This window comes from Zalophus californianus, chromosome 1 (genome assembly GCF_009762305.2).
Source record: "Zalophus californianus isolate mZalCal1 chromosome 1, mZalCal1.pri.v2, whole genome shotgun sequence".
Taxonomy (NCBI): domain Eukaryota; kingdom Metazoa; phylum Chordata; class Mammalia; order Carnivora; family Otariidae; genus Zalophus; species Zalophus californianus.
This window is the reverse complement of record NC_045595.1, coordinates 149,433,316-149,449,808: the sequence shown is the minus strand read 5'-3', so window position 1 is coordinate 149,449,808 and position 16,493 is coordinate 149,433,316. Positions and strand designations below refer to the sequence as shown.

The following is a 16,493-nucleotide window of genomic DNA, read 5'->3' as shown; positions in this document are numbered from 1 at the left end:
GAAATGGTGCATCTTCAGAGGACAGATCATGACAAAATAGAGCATGAATTATAAACTGGATAAGGGGGTATGGATGTACAGAAAATATAAGAATCAATGGATGGGAGGTATAGATGAAGTTCAAGAATTGTATCCTAGGGGTGCCTGGGTGGCTGTCATGCATCTGCCTTTGGCTCAGGTCATGATCCCAGGTCCTGGGATCGAGCCCCGCATCAGGATCCTTGCTCCGCGGGAAGCCTGCTTCTCCCTATCCCACTCCCCCTGCTTGTGTTCCCTCTCTCGCTGTGTCTCTCTCTCTCTGTCAAATAAATAAATAAAATCTTAAAAAAAAAAAAAGAATTGTATCCTTGGAGTATATAAGGGAGTTTATAAGGACAAGAGACTGGTCAGACAGGACAAAGTTATAATTGTTTCCTCCACTTGGATTGGTCATTTCCTGCTCTAGGCAAACATGAGTATTTCATCTCCAACCACAGCCATCCTGTTTTTCTGCTGTCTTCCCACAACTCCCCCACACTACCACCTAAATTTGTCAGGATCTCATTCAATCTTAAAGACCCACCTCCAACTACTCCTTCCTTGAAGCATTTATGTTTTCCCCAAAGGGATCTCTCCTCCTGGTGACAACCCTCACCCAGTGTGTACTGCTAGTATTATTCATGTTACCAGGTATTAATCATTCTTTTCCTTTCCAAGCCCCTTTACTCAACTGGAAAAAAAGCATTATTAGAAACAATCATAAGTCTCTAGATTCTCCAGTAGCAGTACCCAGAACTGTGCCAGGCACGGAGCAATCACTCAATAAAGGCTAACAGAGATCTCTGGCACATGGGCCCCCCCAACCTCACTGGTTACCTAAGGCAGGGTTCCACCAAAATCTAACAAAAGCTCCTAATCTCTGTTCATAAATGTCCCAGTCCCAGGTATTTCCATTTATCTCAAGAGTGGGCTCCAGTTTCACAGATTTAATTTTAATCCATTCAAACCACCCTCATGCATGAATCAGCCCTGGCAGGCTGTGGGGATACAGGGCCTCCGCGATGACTGGAAATCTGGATGCCTCAATTTGAGAAAAGCCACGTTCACTAAAAAATAATAATTTCTTCACAGTTTAATGCAAAGCCGGAGAGACGTGAAATAGAAGCTAGACCAATAGGCCGCAGGAGAGGTGCCAAGAATGAGCTGGCATAGGGTTGTACTCATGACCTGACTTCAGTCTGGCGCCTACCTTCCACCTCTCCAGCTCCAGCTGCCGGGGCAGTTTCAGGGGTCGTCCCCGGGGTGGCTGCCATGGCTAGCTCCGCCCCAACCCAAAAGTGGAGTGAAGTGGGAGTGGGTTCAGAGGACCGCCAAACACCGGGCTCTGGAGTCGCAGGGCAGGAAGGAGCTGCGTTAGCAACTCCAAGGTTCCCCCGGAAGCACCGCTCACGCGGCAGTCACGTGACGGGCGCTGGGCGGGGGCACGCAGGTTTGTTTTGATTCCCCGGTTGTTGAAATGTCAGCACGTGGTCTCGGCTATAGCGCTTTGTATCAACCCCAGACTTTAGCCTTCTTTCATTGTAGTCTTTTCTTGGATTAGTTTCTGCTCCCCGTCTTTTTTAGTCATGTCCTTCCTATCTGCCTTGCAGCTTTCCTACACCCAAAAGTATTGGAGTTTTTAGGGTATGGTTTGCAGTCCTGTGGGGCTCGGAGCAGTGGAATGGGGGCTCCGCCTCCGCCTTACTCTGCAGCCGCTCTTACCAGGAAAGCTAACGCTTCTCTTTTCCACGTTTCTTGCCCTTCTGGCAGCAACATGATCCCGTCTGTTTTTTGTGGCTTCTGGGGAATCCGAACTAAAGGCAAACGTCCTTTAATTGCGCTCTCCGTGACTCATTTCCCGACCCACATAAGCCAAATCGCTTGACCTAGGGTTTCAAGGGCACTAATCGACAGCTGTCAGGCTTCTGGATTTGTATAATGAAATAAACAACCGGCTGCTTGATCAAGAGATCAACAACCCTCACCCTTTTCACTTACTTTTAGTCTGGTCAAAATTGTAATAACTGGAGATGGATCTAAGTCATTAGGGGCAGAAATCTCTTAAGTCTTAATCAACATATCTTTATTGCTAGCCCACTAATGACAGGCAACGAGTAGAAAGATATCTGTATCTTTTTAAATCACATATGAATGTAATTGGCTAGTTTATAATCTCAATGGGTATGTAAGACAAAGGGTAACTGAAAAAATAGGCAGTACTTACTGTATGTAAAAAAGAAATTAATTCTCAACTGACAAATCCAACAGCTCAATCTTACCCTATCTCCCCCTTTAATATCTAAAGTTAGAAATCCAACAAAAATAATAAATCCAATATAGAAGCAAGCAATAGCTCAAGTGACCGGAGGTATCCGAGTTGTTTATCCGACACGTGATGTAAACTTAGGCACTTCCTCCAGCAATCCCAGGTTCCTTGCCCAACCTCCTCTTAACACAGCCTTTCTGGGAGTTTCCTTGTCCCCGGCTCAGCCGCGCTCCTCCCGCCTTTTGGTTTCTCCTTGTCCTCCCTCAGGGACGGGGGTCTTCACGCCCTCTACCGCCTCAGTTTACGCTCAAGTGCCCGCGAGGGTACTGCCCCAGAGCAGTACCCCGGCCTCCTCCCAGCCCGCCGCACCTGCCCCGCCTTCCAGCCCCGGGCCGGCTCGCGCGGCGCAGGCGCACCGGGCGCGGCCCAGAGGCCGAGGGTGAACACAGCCGCTTTCTGCCTCCGCCTCCTGCGGCCGCATCGGCCCGGGGCTGGTCGGCGGCCACCCGGACCGCGCTGGGCCGAGGCCCCGCGGGCCGCGCGTCGCCATGGGCGCGGGCTGGAGCAGCGAGGAGGAGCGGCAGCCACTGCTGGGGCCCGGGCTCGGGCCTGCGCCGGGGGCTGTCTGGAGAAGCCGGGAAGCGGCGGCGGCGGCGCTGCCCGCGGCGGCCCCGGGTCCCGGGCGGGTGTACGGGCGCCGCTGGCTGGTGCTGCTGCTCTTCTCGCTGCTGGGCTTCGCGCAGGGCCTGGTCTGGAACACCTGGGGCCCCATCCAGAACTCGGCGCGCCAGGCCTATGGCTTCTCCAGCTGGGACATCGCGCTGCTTGTGCTGTGGGGACCCATCGGCTTCCTGCCCTGCTTCGCGTTCATGTGGCTCCTGGACAAGAGAGGTGAGGGGGTCCGGGCAGCGCCGGCCGGCGCGGTCACTCCGGGGAGAGCCAGAGCCCGCCAGCCGCCGCCCTCGGCTTCGTCTTAAGGGTTATGTGAGGTGACCGAGTGTTGCTGGTATCCCATTTCTGACCAGGAACCCTCCGTCCCTAAAGCGACAAATATGGGGAGGCTTCTTTGCAGATACTGTATTTATGTTTACATCAAGGCCCATTATGCAACAGCAGAGATTAAGTGATCTCTAAATATTCGTGTTTTTGCACAATGTGGACATCAGAGCATTCCCGTGCACGTGCTATACGTTTTTTCACACCTGACCAAAATGACTGTTGCTTTGACTTCAAAGGGATTTGAGAATGTTGAGGGTGAAAGGTCAGAAAATAGATTGATGATGCCCAGATACAAGGAAGTATTTGGCTTTGCATAATAGATGACTCCAGCCCAGGGCTTTTGGGAAACTCCGATCTGAATGCTTTGATTTCTCTAAAATGGTGCACGGCAGCTTTAAAGTGTGTGTTTGTGACTAGGTGGTTGTCAGTTGAGATTTATGACTCTCAAATAAAGCGTGGCAGATGAATGAAGACTCTCTGAGGAATACTCTGAACAGACGTCTCACTTTACCACTTGCCAATGTGATTCTGTGAGGAGAAAAAAGAGGCCGTACAACTGAATGATAAGGCATTGAGTTATACCACATGGGTATGGGTAAATGATTCATGATCACCGTGATGTAGCTGCTGACAAAGGAGGACTGTTTTAGACATAGAAGTATAGCATCAAGCAGAAGGAAGACCATTGACAAACTGGAGCACTTTTTTAAAAGTGGTGTGACAAGAATAATGATGTAAAAATCATGTGTAAGATTAAGGGAACTGGGTGTGTCAACATTTACAAAGAAACTTGAGGCAAAATATAAAATATGTGAAGGTCAAGTAAAAGAGGAATTAGACTTACTGTGTGTAGTTTTAGAAGGAAGAACTAAATTGAGTGGAAGCTACAAAAGGATATAACTCAAAGCAGTAAAGGAAGAACCTTCTAAGAACAAAAAGCTGTCCAGCCCTGGAAGGTGTGTCTTGACTGGCATAGAACTTCCAGATAGAGTAGGTACTTTTGCAGAGGATGTGTGCTAGATGCTGAGGAAAGCTTTCTTGTACTGAATGGAGGTTTTCTTTTCTTTTTTTTTTTTTTAAGTTTTTTAAAGATTTTTTATTTATTTGCTTGAGACAGAGTGAGACAGAGAACAAGAGAGAGAGCATGAGCAGGGGGAGAGGGAGAGGGAGAAGCAGACTCCATGCTGGCTTCATCCCAGAACCCTGGGATCATGACCTGAGCCCAGGGCAGCCGGCTAACTGAGCCACCCAGGCGCCCCCTGAATGGAGGTTTTCTTTCTTTGTTTTTTTTTTGTTTGTTTGTTTGCTTTTAAACTGAATTATAGATTGTATTTGGATTTCATCAGTTTTTCCACTAAAGTTTTTTTTTTTTCTGTTCCGGGATTCAGTCTAGGGCTCCAAATTGCACTTAGTTATGATTTCTCCTTAATTTCCTCCAATCTGTGACAATTCCTCTGTCATTCCTTACAAGGTTGGCTAAATTTAGGGAAAAATGTTATTTTGTTGTTTCTTTTTATTTATATTTTTGTCAGGAGCATTTTTCAATATTATTTTCTAAATTTAACCAACCTTGTTTTTATGGTAGAAGAATGTTAATTTTTACCTTTTTTATTACAATTGTATGAACTATCTGTGGCTAGATAAATTAAGAACTACCTATTCACTTTATAAAATAAGTTACTTTAGGAATTCTTTCAACAGTTCCTGTAACCACATGGGGAATTCAATTTTATATTCGCCATTGGTTGAAGCAATAAAAAATAAATGTAAAAATTCTCTTTTAGGATGTGGTTTTCCTTTTTAGTAGGAGAAAGCTAATATACTTTCATATGTTGGCTGTCCTGCTGCAGATGTCCTATCTACATACATGGAAAGTAAGTACCGGCATTATTGGGTACTAAAATATCTTGCTCCCTAGAGGGTAGATAGTTCTCTGGCCTTCCTGCTGCCTCAGCCAGCTTATCATAGAATACCGGTTATCTCCCTAAGATGGGTTTTGTACCCTCTTACCCCTTTTCATTTTTCAGCAGAGACAAAACAGGACTAGCTAGTGAGATAATAGGAGAGCCAAGAGCAAGTGAACCCTAGAAGCCAAGTGAAGAAAGTTTCAAGGAGATAGTACCTAAATGTGTGCTAAGTACTGAGAAGATAGACTGCACAGAGCCTATATTCTAATGAGATCTAGGCAACGAACAAAATTAAATATTTAGTATGTCAGATGGTGATAAATGCTATGGAGGAATATAAAGCAAGGCAAGAGAGAAAGAGAGGAGGTCATGGTTGAAGAATGGAATGCTTGAAATTGAGTTATATTATGGATGCAATCATAGTAAAAATTAGATCAGAGTATAAACAAGAGAAAAGACTACTGAGGTGTAGGGTAGAGGACGTGATCATGGAATAAGAAGTCGGGACTGAGAGGCAGGGATATTGAAATGATCATCTAGTGAATCTTGAAATCACCAGATTTATGAAAAAGTATTGTCATAAGGAGAAATAATGAGCCAAGATATTTGTAAATGGTGAGGGTGAATGCTCTGGAGACAGGTGTGTGGTAGTTTCTAGACAACTGCAGCAAGGAGTTTTGAGTATTAGAATTAAATATAATTAGATCAAAAGCTGTTCTGGCCATGATGGAATAGTAGGAACTGGATTTATCCTTCAATTTTCAACAAAAAACAAAAAATTAAAGTATATGAAACAGTGTTTTCAGACATTGGACAACAGGCAGGGCAGGGTGGTGATCCCTATGAACACTATGAAGGAATTTCCAGGTATCACTGTAGAGATGGGGAGCCCAGACTGAGTGCTGCAGTTTCCCTAGGTTGAGGAGACAATTGAGAATTGCCAAGAGACCGACTTAGCTAGAATTCTTAGGGTGGAGTACCAGAGAGGAAAAGAGCTTTACAGAAAGTTCTAGATCTACAGGGAGTTTCTACAGATCAGTCTTCAGCTGATAACCGATCAGCAGATACATGTGGGGAAACTACCAAATGCTGGAAAAAGGAGTACCAAAAAAAGAACAGGCAGAACAATTCCCAACGTTCACACAAAGCTAGGAATAGTTCACATTCCCAAGGTCAGAAAGGGAAAACCTCAAAATACAGAAGAGGTTGAGTTGAAAACTCATAGGGGCATTGCCTCAGTAGTAAAGACAAAAGAACCCTAGGCTAAAGAATGCTTTGGTTTCACCTAATAAAGCTTAAAAGTATGCCTCAGAAAGATCAAAAATAACTCAGCTGTATCTCACAATGTTGTTCACAAACATTTAAAGAAATGCAAAAAAAAAAAAAAATCCATCATCCAACAAGGTAAAATTTGGAATTCCTGACATCAAAATAAAAATTTACCAAGCATGCAAAGAAGCAGGAAAATACGACCGATAAAGAGGAGAAAAAACAGTGAATAGAAACAGATCCCCAGATCGCACAAATGATAAATTAGACAGGAACATCAAAACAACTACTTTATTCTATATATGTTCAGGAAGATAGAAGAAGGCATGACATGTTAAGGAGAGACACAGGAAACATAAAAAGACCAACATTAAATTTCTATAAATAAATGCAATCTGACCAAAAAAAAAAAAAAAAGTGTATAGGACAGGATTTAATAGCAGATTAGACATTGCAGAAGACAAGATTAGTGAACTTGAAGAATGCAATAAATACTATCCAAAATGGAAGAGAGGGGGGCAAAAAAGACTAAAAAGAAACAAACAAAAACTCCACCAGCATCAGTGAGCTGTGGGAGTTTTAAGTGACCTAATATACATGTAATTAGGGATGCAGAAGGAGAAGAGAAGAGTAAGGGAAAGGCATAGAGTAAGATGAGGGAGGGCCCCCCAAATTGAAGAAATAATGGCAGAAAAATTCTGTATCTATAAACCCACAACTCTAAGACAAGAATCCTAGCAGAAGAAACATGAAGAAAACTACACTGAAACACATCATAACCATATTGCTTAAAACCAGAGAGAATCTTAAAAGCATTGAGAAAAGAGACCGAGGAACCTTAGGGTGGAGAGAGTGACAGTGATCTGGAAGTATTGGGGGAGCAGTGTCAGGGGGGAGAGGTTTGGGTGGGATTAGGAAGGTAAAGAGAACATTTGGAGAAGGGCTTCAGAATGTAGGGATTCCACGGATTCCCTGATTGTGAGCCCTCCAGCAGGCACAGTGGAAGGGTTTCAGGAGTTGGGGAAGCTGTAGAGATGAGTTCAGATTAGGGGATATATGAAGCCAGATTTGTATGGGGATGACCTGTGAATCTTGGATCTCCCAAGGCTGACGTAGACAGAAAAAAAACAGGCACAATATGATGGTTCCTGGTGGTCTCCAAAGCAGTTTGGGGTGGCAAGACTGTGGCTTTTGGGGATAGGGAGACTGGAGGTCTCCCACCAAGAACAAACAGAGCTCATCTTCTGTCCAGTTGATGGAAGTATGGAGCCTGAGAACAAACAGTCTTACCAGATGAACTTTATGACTATAATTAATTTCCCATGCATCCACTATGAATGTGTGTGTGTGTTCCAATTAACTTTGCATCCTGATTTTTTAGGCACACCTGTTGTAGAGATGCCATTCCTGTACCAAATATGTTCCCAGCAAAAGGAGTGATGTCATCCATGGGAAGGAAGCTTCCTGCAGTGTCTGTGCCACGTTTGAATAGAATTTGTTTTTATTTTCAATCATATTTGGTTTTCTGAAATTGTTCTAATACCTTTCATCAGATGGTTTTTGCACTCACATCCTAGTACTGTAATCACTTGGGATCTGTTTATTTACATAAAAGTACTAGATGTCTCATAGGCTTATTTTCCTGGAGTCCTCATACCTCTTCTTCCCAAAGTCAGTTGATGTTATTTTGATTACATGAAATTATAGAGTCCTGCCTTGTCGAGATTCAAATGAGTTAAAGAAAACATTTTATTCAGAATTGAGCATCATCTGGGGTGGATTAAGTAATACTTGGCAACGACTAAAAATAAGCAAGAAAGCCACAAGCTGTACCTGTGAGGTTGCTTTAAATAATCAGCTTTTCACAACTTCTTTATTATGAAATGTATATATTTAGCTGTTATATTATCATTTATTTGATAAAAACTATAATTGAGTAGAAAAGTGTGCCAGCCTTTAGCAGTAATAATAGGAAACTGGGTTTTTTGGACTATATGGTCAGAAACAACACCTCACTGCTTAGTTGGTGGCTGCTTACCTTAATTACAAACCAAATACTTAGGAAAAAAATAAATATCATGTAGAAGGTAAAGCCTTATAGTCCCAAATCTAACATTTTAATCAGTATCTCATAAGACACCCCATATATAAACCTTATAAGAACAACACTTTGCAAGTTTAGCATATTTATGACCGTGAATGTACTTTTTATTAATTACACTCTATTTCCCATGGCTATAATATGGGTTTAAAATTTGCATTCTGTTAGTAGAAGCAGTAAATGAGCAGTATGTATGCATTACTTCTTACTGGGAAACACAATTTTCTATGATATTCCTTCTGCCAAATTGTATTAATCATATTCAAATCATATAAGAATATTATAAAGCTAACTCAGTTCATATCACAAATTATCTTCAATGTGGCATGTGTGTGCCCGATCCAGATCTCAAGTTTATTTTCCTTGCTAAGTTTAATCTGCATAATTATAGTTTTGTTGACTTTCAATTTCCTTGGTTAAGAAGCAAAATTCAGCTGAGTAAATTTAAAGATCTTACTGGCTCTATTCAGCGATTCATGAATCAGGCAGGATCTCATCTAGCATATAGAAAGGAGTTCCAAGGGCTGTGCAAAATGAAAGACTTTTACAGGCAGAAGGGAGCGGGAACAAGGAAGTTATACTAGCCAAAAGTGGATTGCTTGTGGCAAGGTCATTTTCCTTTAGGGGACAGGAGGGGGTCTGTCAGGCAGATTACCTCACTAGCACTGATTGATTAGATTAGTGTTCCATTTCTGGGAGAACCAAAACTGAAATTAAGTCAGGGCAGTTTGGTGACATGAGGCTTAGCATGAGCAACTCCATTTTGGGCCTGTTGTCTGGTTTTTAACACCTTCAAGCAGAAAAGCCCTTTGAAAACCAAAATACTTAACTATTCCCTTCTGTCAAAAAAAAGAAAGCCCCGGGGAAAAAAGAAAAGCTTAGATTTAAAAATTAGCATTCAGTCTATTCACTGTGAAATGGTTTCCGGGAGGCTTTGAATTTGGGAGAAATTGGAAAAAATGTTGCCATTTTTGCCACATGCTCAGTATGAGCCACCTGTGTGATGTGGCTGCCACAAACAGGTGGTGTTGGTTTAGTAGTAACAGAAGTGCAGCATTCCAGCAGTAGGAATTTATAATCCCATTAAACTACTCTGCCATACCTAGAATATTGTGTCTATTTTTGATTACCTTATTTTAATATTTTTATATTCTCTTTTACCTTGTTATCCATGTGACTGACTATTGGCACACATTTTTAAAATAATTGATTATATTTGGGATAGAAAGGGAAAAGCTGTTTGATCCATATTATAAAGTCCTAAGCCATGCCTTTTTTTTTTAATGGTATCATTCTATAAATTGAAAGCCATCTGATAAGTCAAGAAAAATAAAAAGACCATTGTTGTGTTCACAGTCAAGGGTTCTAAAGGACTACCTCATATAACAAGCATTAGTTTGTCCTGCTGATTAGGTACAATACATAATTGGCCAGTTGTCATTTTTCAAGAAAATTTAAAGCCATGATCTATCTACATTAAAAAACTTTTTAGGGGCAGTTTAGAGTTTCTGCAGCTTGCATTTGAAAACTGGAAATTTTATAATGGAAGTATAAAACAAAAATAGCTAGTTCTTTAAAATTATCTTCTATATTTTTTACTGTTATATGTGAATAAAACATTGTAGCCATTCATTTTGAAAAACTGGACCTAATGGAACTTCTTCTTTGATGTGATCATTCAAGTTTTCTATTAAAGTTAGAATCCTTTCGTTTACAGCATGGAGAGTTTTTTTTCCCCCATGTGTGGAGTTTTAGCAAAAAAGTAAAATACTGGAATATAATATCACTGTGATTGAGTAAAAAAATCTTTGCTCTTAACACTGGACTTACATGAAAAGAATGTAAAAAATAACCCAGATTTTTTTTGTTTCCTCCTAGGTCTTCGGGTAACTGTGCTTCTGACATCCTTCCTTATGGTTTTGGGAACTGGTCTAAGATGCATACCTGTATCAGACTTAATGCTTAAAAGAAGGTAAATTCTATAAATAACTTAAAATTTTTTCCCACATTTTTCTTCTTTTGTTATGAATATATTAAATATGTTTGGTTATAAGCTTTTAGTAAATGGTTCCATTTTTTTTAATATTTTTTTTTAAAGATTTTATTTATTTGAGAGAGAGAGAGCGTACACAAACAGGGGAGAGGGAGGAGCAGGTAGCCTGATGTGGGGCTTGATCCCGGGACCTTGGGATCATGACCTGAGCTGAAGGCAGATGCTCAACTGCCTGAGCCACCCAGGCACCCCTAAACGGTTCCATTTTTAAGAGGATCAGTAGAGGGTCATAGTTAAATTAGCATTTATTTTTTTTCCTTACATAATGATTAATTCAGTAGACATTAATTGTCATATGGAAAATGACTATACTAGTTTTTGTGTAAATAAAAAAAGAACAAGTTAATCTTCATGCTATCTAGGAGCGATAATAACCACGGGAAAATAATGGTATAACATAAGGAAGAATAATGTAGCTAATGCAACAGAAGGGGTATAAAACTGTCCTGAGACACTGAGAGAAGTTTCGGCTGAGGGTATCAAAAAGAGTTGATGAAGGAGGTGATAATTAAAGTAGGCATTGAAGGATGAGTAGAACTGGGATTTGATAACTGTAGTTACCAAAAAATATTCCAGAGTAGAGGAGTAACAGGAACAAAGGCATATAAGCAGGTAAGCATAGGCCTCGTCTGGGATGGTTAGGTAATTTCATTTGTGTACAGCAGCATTTCTGCACCGGGGTCTATGGATTTATTCTCAGAGGGTACAAGGTATATGAAGATTTTAAAGTTTTGTTTTCCTTTTGGTTAGAATATTACTAAAATTATTTTACCAGTAATAATCTGTAATTAAAAGACATTTTTATTGACTGGAATGTCATTTTCTTAAATTAGTGTTTCTCAAACTGGGGTCCTTGGATGTGATCCTGAAGGTCATTGAAAAATTTTTCCTCTTTAAAAAAGACCCATAGGGGTGCCTGAGTGGCTCAGTCGGTTAAGGGTCTGCCTTCAGCTCAGGTCAGAGCCTGCTTCTCCCTCTCCCTCTGCTGCTCTACTTGCTTGTTCACTCTCTGTCTCTCTCTCTGTCAAATAAATAAAATCTTAAAAAAAAAAAAGGACCCATAAATTATTCAAGTTTGGGAGATACTTGTCTACAGGTTAAGGTATAAAAATGGGATATAAATAGATGAGTTTAGAAAAGGTTATCCAGATTATGAGGGATCTTGATGCCATCCTGTAGAATTGTGTTTTCCTTACTGGGCAGTTGTGAGCCACTTAGTTCTTGTGGCTTAGAGCAGCAATAGGATCTGACCTGTGTTGGGTAAACTACTGATTTGAGGTATGTAGGATTGATTACAGAAGGTAGAGATAGCTGGGAGGAGACCAGGAAAGAAGTGAGAGCCCAAACTGGAATCATTTTTTATTTATTTATTCATTTATCAGTTCACCTACTCAACAAAATTCACTGAGCTCCTACTGTGTGCCACGCTCTCTTCTGGACATGAGAAACACAGCAGAGAACACCAAAGACAAATCCTTGCCTCTTGGAGTTTACATTCTGGTTGGGGAGACTGGCAATAAACCAGATAAATAAATAAAATATGTAGTATCTGTTATGGAGAAAAAATAAAATAGGAAAGAAAGATCTGAAATGTCAGGGGAAGGATGGTGAAATTTCAGAAAGAATGGCCCAGGAAAACAAAAAACAAACAAAAAAACCTTACTGGGAAGATAACTTTTGGGGGTAAGAACCCAAAGGAATGGATCATGCATTATCTGGGGACCAAGCATTCCGGGCAGAACAGCAAATGTAAAGTGCTGGAAGGGAAGAGCTCTCCTGGCAGGGAGATTGATGTGCCTGGAGCCAAGTGAGACAGGAGAGGCTTCGAGGGAAGAGTGATAGGAAATGAGATCAGCATGGTTATGGGGTGGTGGTGGGAGTGTGAGACAAGATCCTTAAGGACCTTAGCTTTTTCTGAGCTAGGAAACCATTGGTGATTTTTGAGCTGAGGAGAACCCTGGTCACAAGCTGCTTTATTGAGAACTGAAGCTGGAGGTCAAGGGCAGGAGTAAGAAGACCAGTTGGGGAGCCAGTGCAATAAACCAAGTGAGAGATGATGGGTCTCTGTGGAAAGCTAGTCTTCATTTCCTATCCCTTTGAGTGAGGTCTTAACAGATGAGTTTCATTATTGTGTTTGAGATGTTCTTAATTTTTCAAACATATGGCATCCACAGTTTTTAAATACAAATTTCAGTAAGCTTAACTTTAATAATGCATTCTTTTAAAAAGCCCACTAATATTTTTATTAGCTTTTCTTCTGTTTTGAGCCATCCATACTGTTCTCTCTAGTCTTATTTCCCTTTATATCCTTTCCAGAGATAAAGCTCTAACAGTAATAAAGAATTGACTCTCTGTCTTGGTGAAGAAGGTGATATGGGAAAAAATTAGAGCTCGTAAAGAAATGTAAACAAAGATAGGAGGAGATGAAAGAGAATTACTGAAAGAGTTCAGAGAGATTGAATCTTTGATAAAAAGAGGGCATAAATTGAATTTTCAATCCTCATGCATTCATCTATAATGTAGGAATATTATCCCCTTAAAATGAGACTTTATGTCCATACAGTATTTCTTTTAAGCAGTAGTATTAACAGTGCTTATGCAGCTGTTAAAATGAAAATGCTACAATTAGAATATGTGTTTTTGACTAGTAGGTTCAGTAGATCACCACTTTTTTTTTTAAGATTTTATTTATTTGACAGAGAGAGAGATAGTGAGAGAGGGAACACAGGGGGAGTGGGAGAGGGAGAAGCAGGCTTCCGCCGAGCAGGGAGCCTGATGCGGGGCTCGATCCCAGGACCTTGGGATCATGACCTGAGCCAAAGGCAGACGCCCAATGACTGAGCCACCCAGACGCCCCTAGATCACCACTTTTAAGCTTCCATCGCCGTCTGATGCTCAGCAGGAAAGGGTGAAGACTTGTAACATCCATTTGGCCAGCGTTGAAACAAGTATTTGGCCATCTGTGTTTTTGTGCCCCTGTTTTACTTGAAGCTTTTTGAACCTCAGACCCAGCCTTCTGGAATAATGTCCCTGCACCCTTGGCTTCCTGTATCTTAGCTTCCGTAAGTCTCCAGACATGAGAAAAGCAGCTTCTGACAAGCTCTTTCCTCAACCAAGACTCTTCTCACCACCTTCCTAATAGTGTTCTATCACTGCATGGTATCAGTATTTCTTTTACCTGCATAGTTCCAGTAAAAATCCAGGAAAATTATTTTTCTACTTCTATTTTTCTACATCATAGATAAATGAGGAACTTAGAATAATGAACTTTATTTTTTCTTTTAATTTTTTTTTAAAGATTTTATTTATTTATTTGACAGAGAGAGAGGCAGCAAGAGAGGGAACACAAGCAGGGGGAGTGGGAGAGGGAGAAGCAGGCTTCCTGCCGAGCAGGGAGTCCGATGCAGGGCTCGATCCCGGGACCCTGGGATCATGACCTGAGCTGAAGGCAGACACTTAATGACTGAGCCACCCAGGTGCCCCAGAATAATGAACTTTAAAGCATTTCTTCTGTGATCGGGAAGCAAATCATACCAAAAAAATTATAAATGGCATTGCTGTATAGCACTGGATGATGTTACTTTGTAGCATGAAATATGATACTGCATGCCCAGTAAACAATTTAAAGATTTCCGGAAGGTGAACTTACAGTAAGTTATATGTGCTTTTAATTGTAGGTGTATCCAGTGATTCCTGTAACACATGCCATGTTATCTTCTAATTCAGTGTAGTTTTCATTAATATAAATAATAAATAACATTTACTACTGTGTGTTAGTTAAATAGGTTGGTTCTAGTAAACATAGATTTTTTTTTTTAAGAAATATATTCTATTCTGAAATGCTTGTAGCTGGCAAAATTACATTTAAAATGACCATACCAGGGGCGCCTGGCTGGTGCAGTCATTGGAGCGTGTGACTCTTCATCTTGGTTGTGGGTTTGAGCCCCACGTTGGGTATAGAGATTACTGAAATAAAAATCTTTTTAATTAATTAAAAAAATAAATAAAATGACCATACCAGAAAAGATTGTTTAATACATGGTTTTATGATAATTGCTTAACTATCTGGGGACAAAAAAATGAAGAAAAACCTTTAATCTCTGTCTTACCACTTAAGTAAATTCCAGTTGGGTCAAAAATTTAAATGTAAAAGATGAACCATAAAAGTGTTAGATAATGAGGCTATTTTTCAATAATCTGAGAATGAGGAAGACCTTCCTACTAAAACATAAGTCCCAGAAGCCATAGAAGAAAGGCTTCATACATTTGAGTACATAAAAATTTAGAATATCGGGGCACTGGGTGGCTCAGTCGGTTAAGCGTCCTTGCCTTTGGCTCAGGTCACGATCCTGGGGTCGTGGGATCGAGCCCTGCATCAGGCTCCCTGCTCAGCAAGGAGCCTGCTTCTCCCTCTCCCTCTGCTGCTCCCCCTACTTGTGATCTCTCTCTCTGTCAAATAAATAAATAAAATCTTTTAAAAAAAATTTAGAATATCTGCATGATTAACTGTACTGTAAAACAAAGTCAAAAGACAAGTTAAAAGCTGGGAGATATGTGCAGCAATAAAACAAATGGGTAATTTCCATAGTTGAAAAGAATTTCTTCAAATCAATAAAAAAAGATAGCAACTTAGTAGGTAAATGAGTGACAGATATGAGCAAGTAATTACAGAAATTAAAATACACATGACATAAACTTAGGGAAAGATGCTCAACTTTCTGTTATAATTAAAGAAATGAAAATTAAAAACAGCATGTAGATGTGTAGATGTCTGCTTATTGGCAAAGATGAAAAAGTGTGATAACATTATATGTTGTTTGGGGTAGAAAAAAATGGGCCCTGCTGATGTGTGAGTAGTTTGGGGCATTCCTATTTGGAGGGCATTTTGGCAGTATGTATTAGATTCAAAATGCAGTGTCCTTTAACCCAGTATTTGCACTTCTAGAAAATTAGCCCACATATGAAGTTCTACCAGTTTGCAGGGATAACCATGTTTGTGCAGCTTTGCTTGTAATAGTCGAAGGCTACTGTCAGAAGGCCAGTATCTTCGGGATGCCTGGGTGGCTCAGTTGGTTGAGCATTTGACTTTTTTTTTTTAAGATTTTATTTATTTATTTGAGACAGAGAGAGTGAGCGAGAGAACGCACAAGCAGGGGGAGCAGCAGGGAGAGGAAGAAGCAGACTCCCTGCTGAGCAGGAAGCCCAACGTGGGGCCTGTTCCCAGGACCCTGGGATCATGACATGAGCTGAAAGCAGCCGTTTAACCGACTGAACCACCCAGGCACCCCAAGCATCCAGCTCTTGATTTTGGCTCAGGTCACGATCTCAGGGTCATGAGACAGAGTCCTGTGGCAGACTCCGTGCTCAGCGGGGAGTCGGCTTGAATATTCTCTCTCCTTTCCCCCTACTCACATTCTCTCTTTCTCTCTCTCAAATAAATAAATAAATCTTAAAAAAAGAAGGTCAGTGTCTTCAACAAAGGACTGGTTATGGTAAAGTATATTGTGAAATAGTATGCAGCTGTGAAAAGGAAGTAAAAGTTCTGTATGTGCTGAATGGAAATATCTCCAAGATATATTGTCCAGTTTTATAAAAAGGCAGTTTATGTATTATGTAACATGTTATGTTTAAAATGTTCCCATTTAGAAAAAAAGTAGGGATATATGTATGTGTGATTATATGGCAAGGACTGTTTCTGAAAGAAACCATTACCATTAGTTGTTTCTAAGGAGGAGGTCTGGAGAACTAGAAGTCTGGAGTGGAAAGGAGATTTACTTTTTATTTTGTACTCTTTCCTACTCTTGGGAATATTTTTACCATGTGCGTATATTACCTTCTTGACTGAAGGCACAAGTTAAGTGAAACTAAAATGATCATGTT

At 40.7% G+C, this 16,493-nt stretch overlaps 2 protein-coding genes across 2 annotated transcripts in view; one reads left to right on the top strand and one right to left on the bottom strand.

Annotated features, from left to right (window-relative positions):
- Nucleotides 1-2,397, bottom strand: part of HSPBAP1 (HSPB1 associated protein 1) — a 61,928-nt gene extending 59,531 nt beyond the window's left edge. Inside the window, exon 1 of the mRNA XM_027584173.1 lies at nucleotides 1,229-2,397. Within this exon, the coding sequence (XP_027439974.1) occupies nucleotides 1,229-1,292 (64 nt within the window). The 5' untranslated portion in view covers nucleotides 1,293-2,397. The remainder of the gene's footprint in view (nucleotides 1-1,228) is intronic.
- A 290-nt stretch (nucleotides 2,398-2,687) lies between these two features.
- The window catches only part of SLC49A4 (solute carrier family 49 member 4), a 67,095-nt gene continuing 53,289 nt past the window's right edge, over nucleotides 2,688-16,493 (top strand). Inside the window, exons 1-2 of the mRNA XM_027584174.1 lie at nucleotides 2,688-3,175; nucleotides 10,439-10,532. Of these exons, the coding sequence (XP_027439975.1) occupies nucleotides 2,833-3,175; nucleotides 10,439-10,532 (437 nt within the window). The 5' untranslated portion in view covers nucleotides 2,688-2,832. The remainder of the gene's footprint in view (nucleotides 3,176-10,438; nucleotides 10,533-16,493) is intronic.